Below are 17,208 nucleotides of genomic sequence, written 5' to 3'. Positions count from 1 at the left end.
ATGCTTTTGTAATCCACTAAAGGTTGTAAACTAAAACTCCCACAAGCTCTGGTGAGGAGATCATGGAAACCAGAATACATTTACGCAAAAGCCATGGAAGGTTACTTTTAAATTCATAACTTCAATGTGTACATAAAGAGTGCTGTATTACATTTTATGGTAGATGTTTGTGGTATTACTACTTGTTTGTAGGATTATTACTTATATATATCTTTCAGATTAATGTAAGGTAGCTTCACCTAAACTAAGAACACCAAAAATGCAATCCAACGAGCATTAACTAGTTACTGAGAGCTGCTGTTTAACAGTAAGGCTTTGAGCTTAATGTCTATTACTTCAACCTTACATTTAACTTAGATCTGTACTATACAGATACAAAGGATGGAAACTGAGTTACCCGTCCATAGGGAAAGGTCATCCAAACTTTCAGAGAGGGCTTCAAGCCAATCACGAGAATCTAGAAAACAGATATACACAATGTCACAGTCAATGTTATTAAAAATACAATGCAATTTTCGGTCAGAAGGATCAGAGTTGCTTTAGTATGCTGACCTCTATTGGCAATAAATACAAGTACAAAATCCTAGTTCAAATTTAATATTACAGTAATTTATACTCCCAAACTAAATTAAAGCGGTTGTTCATCTTCCAAACACTTTTTCAGTTCAATTGTTTTCAGGTTGTTCCCCAGAAATACTTTTTTTGTATTACTTTCCAGATTTTTAAAAATCCAAGTATAAATTCAGGTTATGGTCTCTGGTGCTTGAGTCTGTCAGCTCAGTAATTCAGGTGCAGATTCTGCGCTGTTACAATTTTTCAACATTAGGTTGATACATTTTTCAGCAGCATCTCTGGAGTATTAGCAACTATTGTATCAATTTCAACAGCTGCCTTTTATGAAATTCAGGAATTCTGCTCAGCAGGGACAAAGATAAGAAATGTAGCAACTAAATGTATCAATTTTGAACAGTTTACAGGGTTGGTGACCCCCCCCCAGCTGCTTTAGAAAGTGAAAAAATAAACTTTCCACTTACATATTAAATGGTCACACATATAAAATAGAAAGTAATTGGGGAAAAAGTATATTTCTGGTGAACAATCTGAAACCCAACTGAATTGAAAAAAAAAAAGTGTTGGAAGGTGAACAACCCCTTTAGGGTCAGTCCACACGAGCAGATTCGGGGAGATTAGTCACCCCAGCAACAAATCGACTCTTCTTCAGGGCGACCATCTCCCCGAACTGCCTTCCCCCTGCCCTCCCCCAGCTAAAATGAAAATCGCCTGCAGCAATGCACACGAGGCGCTTCGTTTTCCAAAGTCACCTGAAGTTTCCTTCGATGGGTGTGCATTGCCGCAGGCGATTTTAATTTTAGCCGGCGGAGGGCAGGGGGAAGGCAGTTCGGGGAGATTGACACCCGGAAGAAGAGGCGATTTTTAGCTGGGGCAACTAATCTCCCAGAATCTGCTTGTGTGGACTGAACCTTAATGTAACAGTTTTATAGAACTCACGAAGGCCCATGTTTTGTAGATTCCTCCTCACTCCTCCTTTGATATTTAACCCATATCTGTACTATTTCAAGGGCAAAAGGGTTGTTTTAATAAAATGAAGCATATGTTGCAGTACTATTCCAATCGATTAATAAGAAAGGTCTACAATTTCTCCGAGAAAATTTTTCTAAAGTATTCAATTTTAAACATCAGTTAGTAATGAATCTTAGCTTTCTCTTTAAAGTGGCTGATGGTTAGTTAATACAGGCTACAAAGATGGCACACATTTACAGCTCTTACTCCAAATAGAAAGCCATGTAAGAGCAAAAGGATATGTAAACTGAGCCTGCAAACTTTCATGTGTTAGTTAAAACTATATCATCTGTTATTTTGAAAAGCCTAGGGACATAATATTGTTTGGTCTGTTTCCATAGAAGCAAAACAATTATTTTATGTAATACAAAAGTGCTTTTCAACAGTTTCTCCGGTTATCCTTCACCACTTCCATGTAGGTCACATCGAAAAGGCCAAAGTATGTGCATAAAACAAACAGTATGAAGGAGCAAGATTCTGCTGCAAAAGTGTGAGAAAAGGGTCTATGTGATCCAAAACATGTTGTGAGATCAATAACATATTTTGCAGCAGACTGCATTTTGTTGTTCCTTCCTACTAGCCATGTTTTATGTAATTATTTTATGTTATGCAAAAAATACTTAAAAATATAAATATGTACTTTTTATGTGTCTGCTAGAATTGAATAATGAAGGTAGAGATTAGCAAGTTTTCTGCACCTTGGTTAGAGAGGACATTGCCAGCAATGAGTAGTTGGTTATAGGGTGATCACGTAGCTCAGTCTTGGTGTGCAGAGGTTCAATACAGCAAACTTCTCCCTTAGATCCACTGAAAAGGCAACGGGACTCACAGGTTCGCACTCCCATTACTCTCCTGTATTGGTAAAAGGAAGGTCAGTTTTATGGATCATTAAAAATGTGTATCATCTCAAGATAACACTTTGGGGACAGTTTATTAATATTGCAGACAAACATCATCAGTGATCATATCTTTGCTTTTTTGTAGGGTACTGTTCAAATAGAATTGCTGATTGGTTGCTATGGGCAACATCACAAATTATGTTTGTTGCCATTGTCAATAAATACGCCCCTTTGTATGTATAAATAACTTTATCTATAATGCGCTACATGAAGTCGCAGCACAGTACAATAGTAAACACACGGAGGACAACACATATAATACTTAAGTAACAGGCATAGTACTAAATAAGTATAAATATATACTGAGATTATGTGCCAATTTTTAAAAGACGTAGTAGCAACGAGGTCCCTGCCATGCAGAGCTTAAAATGACTTTAGAAAGTATGTACTGTATATACTTAATTAAAATGTAAACCTTAAAAATGAATGTAGCATTGCTAAGAGTGCTCTACTAATCGCTTTAGCAATTTACATTCATTATTCGTTTCAGAGCTATGATGCGGTTTTCAAATGGCTAATATAATAAATTATTGTATAACAGCACCACCTGCTGGTCAGTTTTCCAACTGTACTGTCTGGGAGATAAAACGCTGGGAAAACAAAATTCTTCTGATGTTCATTTTTTTAATTTTTATTTTAAAGCAATTGAGCAGTTTTTAAACTTCTAATATAATGAATTTGTTGGCAATTTTTCAACTGTACCGTTGGGAAGAACATGTACAGAAGGAATATTGAATGCATTTGATGTTGCTCTACTCAGGAAAGACTTGAGAAAACTCATCTGATGTTTCTGATCTCTTTGCTAAACACTAGAAACACTTTTCTTCTGAACAGGTTGCACAGTGGGAACCAACTATAAATACAATAACTGACCCCAACTCCCCCATTATGTCATACATACAATTATTAGTGTCCAACCCCACAAAGTACACCTTTTGATTTGGGGAGGAAGGAATCCATAGGCCATCCGGAAAGTCACTGGTAAGATTAAAAAAGGCACTTACTTAAAAGTTAACTCGAATACGGATCCACCACTGTCATTGCAGACTGCAAGAGTTGGGTCATCTGTGAACTGCAATAAGAAAGTACACCAATTTTATTTTTTTTTAGTTTCTGCAAAGTCGTAGGTAGTCAATAAAATTAGTAGATAACTGAACAAGGAAAGAAAGAAAAGAGAATCATAAGCTTGGACAGTAAAACCCCCATTTTAGGTTTTTCAGTGGACCAAGAAAAAATTATGTAAAATCTGGGAATATATAAAATCAGTATTCAAAAGATTTAAGCACAGTAGTCTGTTTTACTTTGAAATACAGTATACTGTGTTAAAGACAAGAGTTAGCACTGCTGCATTAATGTTCCACTATGGGGGCATGTGCAAGACCTATGAAAACCACATGCACAAACTAAAGCAAAAGTGATTTGTGCATCACTGTATGAATTGCACACTATTTGGAATTGACCATTTACAGACAAAACCATGGCAAATATGCATTGTTAGTATTTTAAACCTCTTAATATTTATGGATATTAACAGGGTATAAAAAGCCATTACCTTGTAAAAATACAATTCAAATATAAAATATTTACCTTGATATGTAAAATTGCAGTTCCAGGAGGATGGGCATCTGTTATGGTTCTTAAAAGCTTTCCGCCAGCCAGGTCCCACATAGTAATCTGTTGAGAGGGATGTAAAAATGACATGTGGGATCAATGCTTAAACCTTTTCTAACTGTAATAAGGTTGCTTATTATATACTAACTGGGTTACTGCAGTACACAAAGAAATGTTTGAGTTTCCGATAGAAGTAGAATATAAACTACATGTAGCAACAATATTTACACATACATGAGAATAGGACAATACTACAAAGCAGTAACAACTTTACAAGTTTTTCTGCCCCCTGTCCCTTAACGATACAGTAGAAACGTAATTATTTTCATAGGACAGGGCCAAAACAGCATAAATTCCCAGAAGACATCAAATCTGGGAAGGAAAAAACATAGTTTGATTGTGTGGGACTGGGTTAATTCTGGGAAAACTTTAAATCCAGGAAAGGCAAAATATGGGATCTACTGTAGTTTAATCCTCCCCTACATAATGGAGTGAAAATGCTATGCAATATTGTAACTGGTGGAGGGTGTAATAGATACATACCTGTCCTTTGGCAAAACCACAGAGTAATCTGGAGCAGTCATTGTTAATACTCAGAGCAGAGACAGCTCCATATTGTGCTCCCACTGCTGTGCTTCCCAGGCAGAGCCTCAGGGCCTGATTTGCGTCTAAGGAAAAATAGAAAAAAATTCTAATTGCTGAGAGCAAGCTTGTGCGCATCCCTACTGCAAATCTAGAATCCAGCAGAGACCTTGTGTTAAGGTTGCATACACAACCATTACCCTGCAATAATTTTGGAAGTTTTTTTTAACATTTATACGTTTAAGATTATAAGTGTAAGATCCTGTATGAAGAACAACAAGAACCTTGTTTGAAGTTATTTTTAGGCCTTGCAGCATATTTATAGTGAAAAAAAATCTAAGGCAGGTAATCACTTTGCTGGCAGCAAGTCACAAAACAGAATTGCCTTATGAGCAGAAGATACCCAAGTTACTAATATAAATGCATGCCATGGATAATATGATTTGTGCTCTAAGTGTGTGTGTGTGTGTGTGTGTGTGTGTGTGTGTGTGTGTGTGTGTGTGTGTGTGTGTAGCCCTTAAGCAAACATCAGCCATGTAAGCTTTTTCACTTCCACGCTTAAACATACAAAGTCTGTAAAGACTCAAGCTAAATGTCTGTAATGAATGGTGAGAAGCAAAAGGCATATGCAATAAATGTACAGGCACTTGGCATGCAGAGCACAGCTTATCATACCTTTGCCTTTTTAAGTCCATGGGGTAAAATTAGAAGCAAGAAAAAGGCAACAGATTATTAAAAACAACAAAAATATCCTCTTCACCTGCTTTTCCAATAACAGGTTTTCCCCACCTTAAATATCCATGTTTGTTTTATACAGAGGGAGCATGGGGATCATTGCAGGGGTGCCCTAGTGTGATGCGAGAGTTCTTGCTCCATTGCTAACAATGGCAGAGAATTTGGTTACATATTACATTCAGCAGAATGTACTTTGGAAAGCCTTCTGATCCATCTGTATATCAAACAGGAGCAAAAATCACTGCTAGCATATATTATAGTGCATCCAACTGGGGTGCCACTACATTTCTTTCATGCCTAACTTAGTCCATTCAATCCAATATAACCTACGTAACCTTTACTTTCCCTTACACAGACCGCAAATTATGCACACTATACTTATTATGAGATAACTTGGCCAGGTTGGCTGCCTGTTCAACAGAAGCATGAAAGTCTCTAGATGTTATAAAAGCAACCTTAGGATACTGTTGCCTATGCAAAGTTCCTGTAACAAGATAAGAAATATGAATGATCCCACCATGTTTTACAGCCTAAAGTGAAACTAAAAAACATGTGAACTAAATTAACAGATCATCTAACTTGTATTTACTTGTCTAAATTCCAATTATGTATCTTTGGATGCAACACTCCTAATAAAAAATTGCCATTATGTTATAAGCTGTCCCTATGCTTTAGGCAAACTACCCCAAAAGGTTTCCTGATATACTACTATAGTATACACCAAAACGGCTAGAGTGTTGCATTTAAAAAGGACAATGGATAAAATAAGACAAATGTCAATAAGGGTTATCTTTACTATAAAGCAAGTGGCAATTAAGCTCTGGGAACAGCAATGGCAATTAAGCTCTGGGATCAAAACAATATAGGATGCCATTAAGTGCCTGTACCCCATTTTAGTTGGTGCCACCAAGAACAAGGGGTGGTGGGTTAAGACACTAATGTCAGTAAGTAAGTAAGACATTTTCTTCTTTAACCTTCATAATACATATTTGCAACAATACGCATAACCTTATAAGGTAAAAAGAAATACATTAACTATTTGGGGCTTTAATACAAATCATTATAATATTATGAGGAATAATGGAAGCTTCCAAACTTACCAAATATCAAGGCCAAGCCATGGGAAGTACCAACTGCAATGAGATTGGACACTGCCTAAAAAAAAACAGTAATGAAAAAAATATGTTCACAAAAAGTGAGGGGACCTAGAACTCCAATCCAATTTAACAAACCCTCTTCAGATGCTCCATAATCAAAGTTTAAGGTTTCAGAAAATTAAAGGAAAGTGTAAATCACTTGTTAGGCATCCTCTAGTGATTGTAATCACTTACCTAATACCCAGAGCTGCTGCTCCTGTTAAAGAAAACTGCACCAGCCTGAGGTCCTTTCAGCGAGCACCACAGAGCAATCCTCTTTCTGCATCTTCTTTCTTCCCACCTAATGCCTAACATTTGCCACCCCCACTGATTTATACTTTCCTTCACCTTTAAAAGCTATGATACAAGAGTTTTTGTGCCCTAAACAACAGCTGCCACCATCCAGTGACTTCAATGGAAACCTACATGTATCAAAATAACCAGACATGAAAAAATTCCAATTTGTTTACTTTCTAACCTGCGTGTACAAGTAATGTCAGGTGATTTCCTCTAAAGTCAAACAAAAGCAAGCACAACATTGCTGTGCTTAGACACTGTGCAAACAGCCACTTGGTCCCAAGCAGCATCACTACTCAAATTGTAGAAGTGGCCCAAGACCTATTTAGCTTGTGTCTGGTTCTATTCGAGGTTATGAAAGTCAATTTAGGTTGACTTGCTCAAAATTAATTCACAGAAGAAAAAAAAAAAAAAAAAAAAAAAAAAAAAAAAACTTACTATGGCAGTAGGCAAACCAGCATCCACTTTATCCTAAAATCAGAGTAGATAAAAACAAATTTCAGGGTCATACTAATGCTGTTGGAATGTACTGTACTGTCAGTATGTATAAAAATATGTAATGGATAGAGTAATTAGAAAAAACATACACTGAAAGAAAGCTAATTAGCCTGGTTTCTTTGTCACTTTATTTCTTTATCACTATACATAGCCTGTTAAAGTCAAACTGACATAAAAATACTCTTCAAAATATTAATGTACATTAAGGGGTCTATTCATCAAAGGACGAGTTTTGTTCTCTCTAAAAATTTGAATTTGTTGTTTTTTTTTTGTTTTGTTTTTTAACTAAAATTTGTAGAAACAAAAACGCATTTTTAGAGATTATTCCAGAACAAACAAATAGCATTTAAAGAAATCAGAGAGACTTACAGCTGCTGAAACAATTTGAGCAGAGATTCCTTTAAGCAGTGAATGGTGCATTACAGACCCATGGCGAGAAAAGGCATCAGGAAGCTTTTTCTTTCTGTGTAAACAAGTAAAATACATCAATATGGCAAGACATATAAACTGTCCTAAAAAGCTATTGTAGGAAACAGTGTTCCAGTTGAGCCACACTTGAGTCCAATTTGATGATATCTTATCTAAACTAACAAACACACACAAAAAGTGTTGCACCTTTGATGTTTGATTTGGTGTTGATTGCTAGTGAGAAGAAATGGTAACTTGAGTGTTTTCAATAAAATCAGATCCAGCGAAACTGTAAGCTCAAGAAGTGAGCTATACTAGACAGCTGTCATGTCAGCTGAGAGGGAGAGGAAATTCTCAAAACTGGTTTCATTTAAAAGGTAGTTCTGAGAGAGGAAATTCTCAAAATGTATGCATTGATGCATGAGAATAGGTAGGGCTCAAAAACAGTCAACGCCACCATGTATAACATTACATTATAGGGTTTACTTCTGCTTCAAAAAGCAGATATTTTCTCAAAAATAAAAATCAATCACCAAGTATTTTCTATGCATTAAAAAAAAAAAGGATCAGTAAACATATTTTTAAGGTGCCTATAAAACAACAAAAGGTCAAAAGGCCTTACCTCTTGCTTACACGATCACCACTGTCTGAGCTTGCCAAGGATGATGTGTCACAAGAATGGACATCTATTGCCTCTACATTGAGAAGAGCAGGATCTTCAGGAATGAAAGACTCCTCTTCATCATCTGTCTACAAAGAGTCAGAATGATATAAACAAGTATGTTCTACCAACAGCTCAAGTATCCAACAATTTTTTTACAACATTTATTATTATAAAGCTCTCGCTTTAGAAAAGGAGCCTCCAGAGATAGTGCTTTCAATTTTCCACTCACACGAGGCCCACCTTTCCAGAACACCACTGCCAAGTGTCACCAACCTCACCACTATTTTCCGTATCTGAGCCACACCCAGCCTAATATAGCCAAAGAATCAGAAAAAGTCCTCATAAACAATGCCATCTTGCCCACAAAATTGTACGTTATGGTGCTTATTTATAAACATTGGGCAAATATGCCCATGGGGAGTAAACCACTGCAACAAACCAAATGTTTATTTCACTGTTCCACCTGCAGCTGGCTCAAAAAAAAAAAACAATCACTGATTGGTTGCTATGGGTTACTGCCCATGTGCAAATTTGCCCAGTGCTAATAAATGAGCCCCTTATCTTATCTAAGCCTACAAAAAAAAAAAGACCAACCTCATTCAAGATGCTCTCAAGTGTAGGTGGCGTGTCCACCTGGGGAATGTCAAACTCCTTGTCATCTATCTGAAGGGAAAAAAAAACATACATTCAGATAATCATTAGCATTTACAAAGTATATAATTATGCTACTAACAACCTTTTCAATGTGAAAAATTCACACATAATCAAACTAATGTCTGCACATGTTCTGTGCCAACAAAAAATATTTTCAAGCTTGTCCATCTGCATTCCTTCATGACTTTGATTTTCCCCTGGCCAAATCAGTCAAGCAGTACCTTATGTCTTAGAAAATGATCATTTAAGCTATAAAAGATTGACTTCTATAGTGATATAGCATTATTATATATACTAGGGAGATGACAGGCACCCTCTCAGAGCTTTCTCAGAAAATCAAAAGGCAGGAATTCAACACTATACATCTTGGATTTTATTCTAAATATGTCATAGAAAGATGATTATCCTCCCAAAATTAGGAATAAGGAAGTGTTCCGAGCCCTAAGAAGCCTTGAAATTTCAATGCCATGGAACAAATCTCAACCCAGAAATGCCTCGGCTACTATACAACTCCCTGTAAAAGGAGGGGGATTGGCGGCTCCAAACCTATTTTTATACTACCTGGCAGCCCAACTTGTAAATGCGTGGCTTTGGGCCTCCCCACAAGATGCCACCACACAGTTGGAGGCACAGGTAATAGGCTAATTTGAGGATTAAAAAACCTCCTATATAGGGTTATTTAAGACTCCCTACAAGCCACTCCTCTCATGAAGGCAACAGTGGGGGCTTGGGAAGTGGCTCTCAATTTCTCACTCAACTCCCGTATGCTGCTCTAAATACAGCCCCCTTTGGTGTAACCCTAAGTTATGTCATCTTGTAAGTGTCCCAGACCCTCAGATATGGGCAAGGTATGGGATTAAATACATAGCAGATATTATTGTGGATGGTAAACTACCCCAAATATTGAAGGAAAAAATTTGAATTACCTAATCGGATGCTATTTAGATTTTTTCAAGTGAGACATGCAGTAAACTCGCAATTTCAGCAGCATTGTAAATGCTGGTATCGCTATATAGACGATATTTTCACTATATGGACGGGACGACATTCGGACCTTATAGATTTTGTTGAGGAACTTAATGGATGTACTCCTATAATTAAATTTACTACACACAGTGATTTAGTCAGTATCCCCTTTTTAGATGTATTGGTTAAAACTACTCCACAGGGAGGTTTGGACACAGACTTATATGTAAAACAAACAGACAAGAACACGCTATTAATTATTTAAAAGGATTCCATTTGTTAATCAGTATAATATGTTAAGTGGAGAAATTTCAAAGATCATACGTAAGGATTGGAGTTTACTAACTAGGAATTTCCCTAATAAAGATATCTTTAAATCCCCACCAGTGATGTCTTATACAAGGGCTGAAACAATAGGGACACAATTGGTTAAAGCAGATTTGGGCCCTTCTATAAAACATACACAAACCTTACTGGCACCAAGAAAAAATGGGATGTTCCCATGTTGTGGTTGCAGCCATTGTAATAATGTCCTAAAGGGAGAATGGATCTACCATCCACTGAGAGGTACACGTATTCCCATTAGGGGTTTCTTTACCTGTGCATCCACGTATGTGGTGTACAGTATTAAGTGCCCCTGTGGGAAAATTTACGTGGGTAAAACCATTCGTTGTATACGTGACAGGCTAACTGAACACAAATCTGCAATTAGAAATGGATTGAACCAGCCATTAGCTAAGCACTTTAATGAAAGTGGTCACACTATAAGTCAACTGCGATTTCAAAAATTAGATACAGTCTCAAGAAAGAGACGTGGGGGAGACCGTGATAAAGAATTATTACAAAGGGAGGCTCAGTGGATCAGAAGGTTGGGTACACTAGCCCCTAACGGTCTGAACCATGAATATGACCTACATCCATTTTTATTGAAATGATTTTAACTTGAAGTTGATTTTATTTTTATAGGTCGTTATGTGGACATTTTAAATTTCCTTACCATGGTTGGGTTGCAATCTGTATTGGACATGCTACAGATAAGTTGGTCTATTTTTAATTAAGATAAATGAATCTGTAATAGAACAGGAAATTATATATGCATGTTTATTGATATTTTGTAACTATGATTGAAGAGATATATATTTTTTGTAACAATTATGATGTCGACATATGTTTGCTATAATGTGTGATGACACCAGGGGGCACTGTGCCCCAGGGTATTTAAGTCCAGGTGTTAACATTGTGATTTATGCTTGATAAAGAGTGGAGTGCCACTCGAAACGTTGCATGTTACTGTCCTAAGAAAAATAAAGACGGTTTTATGGAAAAAGGAGTGCTGTCCATTGGATGGAATTTGTAAACTCGCAATTTCCAGGTGGACAGGTAGATACTACTCCTAGGAGATCGGAGGTCCTTATACATAACTCGGAACTCCGAAAACCTCTATCATTATTTTAGTGCCACTTAATGTCTATAGGTAGCCCTGCTTTGGGAAAAACCCAAGCAAAATGGCAGGCAGACATACCCACACTTGACAATGAAAAATGGAAGGATGCTCTGGAGTCCTACTCAGATGGGATGATATGTAACAGGGATAGATTAATTCAACTTAAATACTTACATAGATCTTATCTTACCCCACAAAGGTTACAAAGAATGAATCCCAACCTAACACAGGCTTGTCCTAGATGTCCTGAAATGGTGGCGGATTACTTTCATATGGTTTGAACCTGTCCTATGGTACACTATTTCTGGCAGCAAGTGCTGCAGACCAACCAAGGGAAAACGGATTTGACAATACCTATGGATCCTATCATAGTTTTATTAAACAGGGGTTGAGGAAGTGTCTAGAATAGTATCAGAAGAGCTGAATGCACCCTTTTATCTATCTTACTAATGTATGCAAAAAAAGCTATAGCTCTCAAATGGAACGACAACTCTGGCCCAACAGTCCCATATTGGCTAGACCTAATTAGGAAAGCAACGCCCCTGTACAAACTAACGTACATGAGAAGGAACTGTCCACAAAATATGGGAGCTTTGGTTGGACCTGGAGGAGGACACATGAGTGAGGTCCTATCTAGTACAGTAGAGTTTGGGCCTAGTAACAGTTGTGGATGTTCATACAATCTAATACCCCCATGCACAGGTACATCCCCACGGTAGCCTTCCTCAAATAATTACTACTGATACGAACACAATACAATATAAACTCAGAATAAAAATGTCAAGTTTTATTGTTGAGATTATTTAATAAAGTTGATCCTGCTTGCTGAATGTAAACTCAGGAAATGTATTTTACATGTATTTCTCCTTTATACATTTCAATAAATCAGAACTGTTGAAAAAAATGTTATAGAAGAAACTTGCTTTTAAGTGTTATTGTATTTTCCAAATTAAAACAAACTCCCCTTGCTGCCTATACACTAGTGCAATTTGTAATGCAGAAATCAGTGCAGAAAGGTATATTGAATGTGAAACTTAAATAGGTCAAGCAACAACTACATCCTACAAACAGTGTGAAAAAAAAATTGAGTTTTTATTTTTCCATAAAAATTCAAAGTTTTCCCATTAAAACAAGCAAAGTCAGCGCAGCAGAGCTCACAGGCGCAATCTTTGGGCACCGTATTGGCTCATGCGCAGTTGGAGAAATCTTCCAGTACGTGACAACTGCGAATGCACAGAAAGTAACAGAAATTGCCAAAGGGACCCAAAGAATACCGAAGCATCGGAAGATGTCGCTGTGAGCTCTGCTGCGCTGACTCTGCATGTGCAGGGGGAGGAAGGCCAGTGGAGGGGGGCCAGTGGGGACTTTTGGCTAAAGGTGGGTTTAGTTCTCCTTTAAGACAGGACATGCAAATGGGAGAGACTTACCAGGTCTTGTTTTGCTTCCACCTCCTTGTCCATATCTAGGAAACCCAAATGACTCTGAGATCTGTTCAGATCATCATCCATTCTACCAAGTAATCCACTAGATTGGCTAGCAGCATTCCAGGCTCCCAGGCTTTTGAGCCAACATCTTCCTCTCCTAGTTCAGACTCCACTGAAAAGCAAGTGTAGAAAAGAAGGGAACTTTTAGTCAGGTTCAGGTTTCAGGGATGCTAACTGAATAATACTTCTACAACAAGATAGAGGTTCTAATGGATGCTGCTATTTAGAAACTGTTGAAGATTGCACATTTTTAAGCATTGTAAAAAGACTTGTTAGTAGAATATTTCCCACCGCCAAGAGGCAAGAAAATGTTCCTCTAAGTACTAGAGAAGGTGGTTTTCACACATTGGGCTCACATGCAACTCTAGTATGGCCCAAACTGTCTTCTTAATAAAAATGATGAAACAAATGTAATATTGATCAGAGTTCTCTTATAAGCACATTTGCAATGCAGCTATTAATCTGTATTTAAACAACTAATATAATGACATGTATCAGCAGTTAGTCTAACCACCTGGTTAGTCTTCTGACTGCACGGTTGGGGAAAACAAGTTCAAAAGTAAAACAGAGAGCTTTTCTGGTTCTGCTTTGCACAGGAAGACGTGTTTTTGGCCCCTTAATAGCGCAACATAAAAAGAGTTCCTTGTTTTCCTTCTGATCATGTTCTCCCTGACTGAACAGTTGGAAAACTGTTCTTACAAAATCCATTATATTAGTAGTTTATAAGCAGCCTAATAGATTTGAAACAAAAAGTCAATGAACATTGCTTTGAAGAGCTCTCTGAGCAATTTTACATTCATTAAGGATTATATTTTCTTTAATGTGTCAGTATAACCTGTGAGAATTCAAGTTTAAACATTTATTTATTTTACATTCTTCCAAACAAAATTCAATCTATAAATCTACTCAATTCAATTCTATTCTTCCATTAAAAATAGCTTGTGAACGAAGATTTCATATTAGGGAAGGGAGCAAACATTATCTTGGATTTCAAAGATTACATTTTCCCTCCAAAGACTTATCTATAATAAAGCTTCACGTGAGTGAAGCCTGTGTAATTATTGCAAAACCAAGCCAGATGAGGGAAGGTCATACATTCTAAAACTGCTCTAAATTATAAGTAGAGCTACTGCCAATTCAGTATAATAAAAGAATATAATACACAAAAGCCATGAATATCCTGTAAATTATATCCTTATAAACGGTGAGTAGTGATGTCATCAGTTATAAACGGTGAGTAGTGATGTAATTTCTGTCACATGACTCACTAAAATTTGTGTATTATAATAAATAAAGTACCCCCAGTTGTAAAATATGAGGATATTATAAGTTACCTCGGAGTTCCATGACCTGTATAAAAACACTCGGCCTTCGGCCTCGTGTTTTTATATGGTCATGAAACTCCTCGGTAACTAATAATATCCTTATATTTTACAAGAGGGGGTACTTTATTCACTATATTATATCTCCTAATTGGCTTTTACTACTTATCTGACTCAATTTTAATGTCTATGTCATAATAAGGTCTCTGGATTCATTCTTTTGGGATACATTGCAGTCATGGGTATGGTACTGAACTGTATCATCAAGCTGTGGCACAGAATAACAAACGGCAACACTAGGACTTAAAGTATTTTTATTAACAGTTTAGTTCACTTATTTTTTGATGTGACTTATTTTCAACAACCATTAACTTGTCTAAGGATTTATAATATGTATATAATTCTGTCTCACAAAGCTGATTAAGGCTAAACTTTTTTTTTTTAAGGAAATGTAACCCTTAAATAAAAAATAAATGTAAAATTGTTCAGGGTGATTGCTAAGGACCTTTACATTGTTTTGTTTCAAACATATGAAGCTGTATTTAAACAGCCAAATTGTAAGGCCAAATTGTAGATGCAGGAAGGCACACATTTTGCACATAGCAAAAAAAAAATGACAGCCAAGCTCTTATTTAAACCTTTAACGTGAGATAACTATTTGCAGTCTCTGACAGATTCAAAAGAAAAGAATGACTAAATGCAAACGTCAGGTAGTCCTGGTTACCCTAGCAACTAAGTAGTTGAAGATTACAAGAAGTGGGAATCTTTACACTAAAAATAACAATAACAGTGGAGCCGCACAAACCCACAGTGTTTTGATGCAGAACAGAAAGACACATAATTGAACACATACAAAAGACCCATCAGACAATCATACCTCCCACCGGCCCCTTTTTCCAAGTGACAGTCCCGCTTTCGGCTGCCCCGGGTTGTGGGCTTAATGTCCAGAATTCACTGTGAATTCACTGTATTCTTATACTCTTCCTGGTTTTTTCCGTACTGTTTACCGAAGTCTCGCGAGAAGAGATTATGCGCGTGACGTCACAAGCTGCCGGCTGAGCCTGAGGGAGGAGCCAGGACAGAGGTGCGGAGTGTGACTGCAGACGGATGGGGGTGATAGAAAAATTAGGCGATAGCATGCTGCTTTATTTTCTTCTGCACCTATGTACCCATCAGAAATCCTAGATCCTTCAACTCCATCATTATTCAGGTCCATCCATGCTTCTTCCTGCCGCTGTCATTGCAATATACCCTACTTGCAGTATCTTTCATTTTTAGACACATGCTCTACAGTCAGCCCCGCCCAAAACTGTTATCCAATCGTGGACTGGTTTACAGCAGCGATTCGCTAGTTACAAAGGAGGCGGGGAAAACATGAAGATATAGCTTCCGGGAAGGGACAGGGAAACAAACTTGCAAGCGAGTTGAGCAATGTTGTTTCGCAATTCTACATGTGAAGCCTGAACTGTTTTGTGCGCTGGTCATTACATTTTGGAAGCATGTGCTTACTGTTCTATTTTCGTGAAGGGATACTGCCATGGGAAAACATGTATTTGTCAAAACACATCAGTTAATAGTGCTGCTCCAGCAGAATTCTGCACTGAAATCCATTTTTCAAAAGAGCAAACAGATTTTGTTATATTTAATTTTGAAATCTGACATGGGGCTAGACATATTGTCAGTTTCCCAGCTGCCTCCAGTCATGTGACTTGTGCTCTGATAAACTTCAATCACTCTTTACTGCTGTACTGCAAGTTGGATTGATATCACCCCCCCTCCCCCCCAGCAGCCTAACAACAGAACAATGGGAAGGTAACGAGACAGCAGCTCCCTAACACAAGATAACAGCTCCCTGGAAGATCTAAGAACAACACTCAATAGTAAAAACCAGGTCCCACTGAGACTGATTCAGTTACATTAAGTAGGAGAAGTAACAGCCTGCCAGAAAGTAGTTCCTAAAGTGCAGGCACAAGTTACATGACTGGGGCAGCTGGGAAACTGGCAAAATGTCTAGCCCCATGTCAGATTTCAAAACTGAATATAAAAAAATTAGTTTGCTCTTTTGAGAAATGGATTTCAGTGCAGAATTCTGCTGGAGCAGCAATATTAACTGATGTGGTTTTGGAAAAAAACATGTTTTTCCATGACAGTATCCCTTTAACTGATCGCGCTGTCATTCTGTTTAAAGGCTCTGTGTGCCAGTATTTTGATAGGGTTGCTTCCGCCTTAACAAGCAAGTACAAGGCTCCAGCGCTGTACTGGACTACAATGACAAAATTCAGAGCTGATAAGAGGGATCACATCGTTACAGGGGCTAATGTGTGTATTTTTCCTTTACGTATGCCATATTCCTTATACTCATAGCTCATAAGCTAAGCTGATATCCACTCCAGCTGCATAATGCACATACCAGATGCTTTATAAATAAATTATAATGAAAAAAGGGTGTGTTTTTGCTAAATGATTTCTGATGGCGGAACTAGTGGCAGTTACTGTTTGCCATTAACAAAAATGACAGGAAACTTGCTGATGATGCCACCAAAACAAAATGCTCAAAAACTAAAGATTAATGTTTGTACCCATTAGATTCTCCTAAATCAACCCATATTGTGACCATATAGTGTGAAAAATAGTGTCCTTGTCTTCACATAACACACTGGACCAGAATTCAAAATAAAGTAAGTCTGTTTATGTGTAACTGTGAGTGACAGGCTGCAGCCATGGTCTAACCCAGTGATCACCAACCAGTAGCTTGTGAGCAACAACTTTCTCTCCAACCCCTTGGATGTAGCTCTCAGTGTCCTCAAAGCAGGTGCTTATTTTTGAATTCCAGGCTTGCAAGCAAGTTTTAGTTGCATAAAAACTAAATTATAGTGCCAAGTAGAGCCTCCTGTAGGCTGCCAGTCCACATAGGAGCTACCAAATAG

General features: G+C 37.5%; 1 protein-coding gene across 2 annotated transcripts in view; it reads right to left on the bottom strand.

Moving 5' to 3' along the window:
• LOC108701859 (vacuolar protein sorting-associated protein 8 homolog) overlaps nt 1-15,518 on the bottom strand; it is an 80,599-nt gene extending 65,081 nt beyond the window's left edge. Inside the window, exons 1-13 of one of the 2 annotated variants that reach the window (XM_041577280.1) lie at nt 15,159-15,518; nt 12,903-13,071; nt 9,006-9,074; nt 8,370-8,497; nt 7,709-7,802; nt 7,280-7,312; nt 6,509-6,563; nt 5,349-5,354; nt 4,635-4,759; nt 4,068-4,154; nt 3,485-3,552; nt 2,280-2,433; nt 398-457 (exon numbers count right to left, since the gene is read on the bottom strand). In XM_041577280.1, coding sequence (XP_041433214.1) covers nt 398-457; nt 2,280-2,433; nt 3,485-3,552; nt 4,068-4,154; nt 4,635-4,759; nt 5,349-5,354; nt 6,509-6,563; nt 7,280-7,312; nt 7,709-7,802; nt 8,370-8,497; nt 9,006-9,074; nt 12,903-12,983 — 960 coding nt within the window. In that variant the 5' untranslated portion in view covers nt 12,984-13,071; nt 15,159-15,518. The remainder of the gene's footprint in view (nt 1-397; nt 458-2,279; nt 2,434-3,484; nt 3,553-4,067; nt 4,155-4,634; nt 4,760-5,348; nt 5,355-6,508; nt 6,564-7,279; nt 7,313-7,708; nt 7,803-8,369; nt 8,498-9,005; nt 9,075-12,902; nt 13,072-15,158) is intronic. The other variant, XM_041577281.1, reaches the window with a different exon arrangement.
• Between the last annotated feature and the right edge of the window lie 1,690 nt (nt 15,519-17,208).

Source organism: Xenopus laevis, chromosome 9_10L, assembly GCF_017654675.1.
Source record: "Xenopus laevis strain J_2021 chromosome 9_10L, Xenopus_laevis_v10.1, whole genome shotgun sequence".
In the NCBI taxonomy this organism is placed as follows: Eukaryota; Metazoa; Chordata; class Amphibia; order Anura; family Pipidae; genus Xenopus; species Xenopus laevis.
This window is presented reverse-complemented; position numbering and strand designations above follow the sequence as displayed.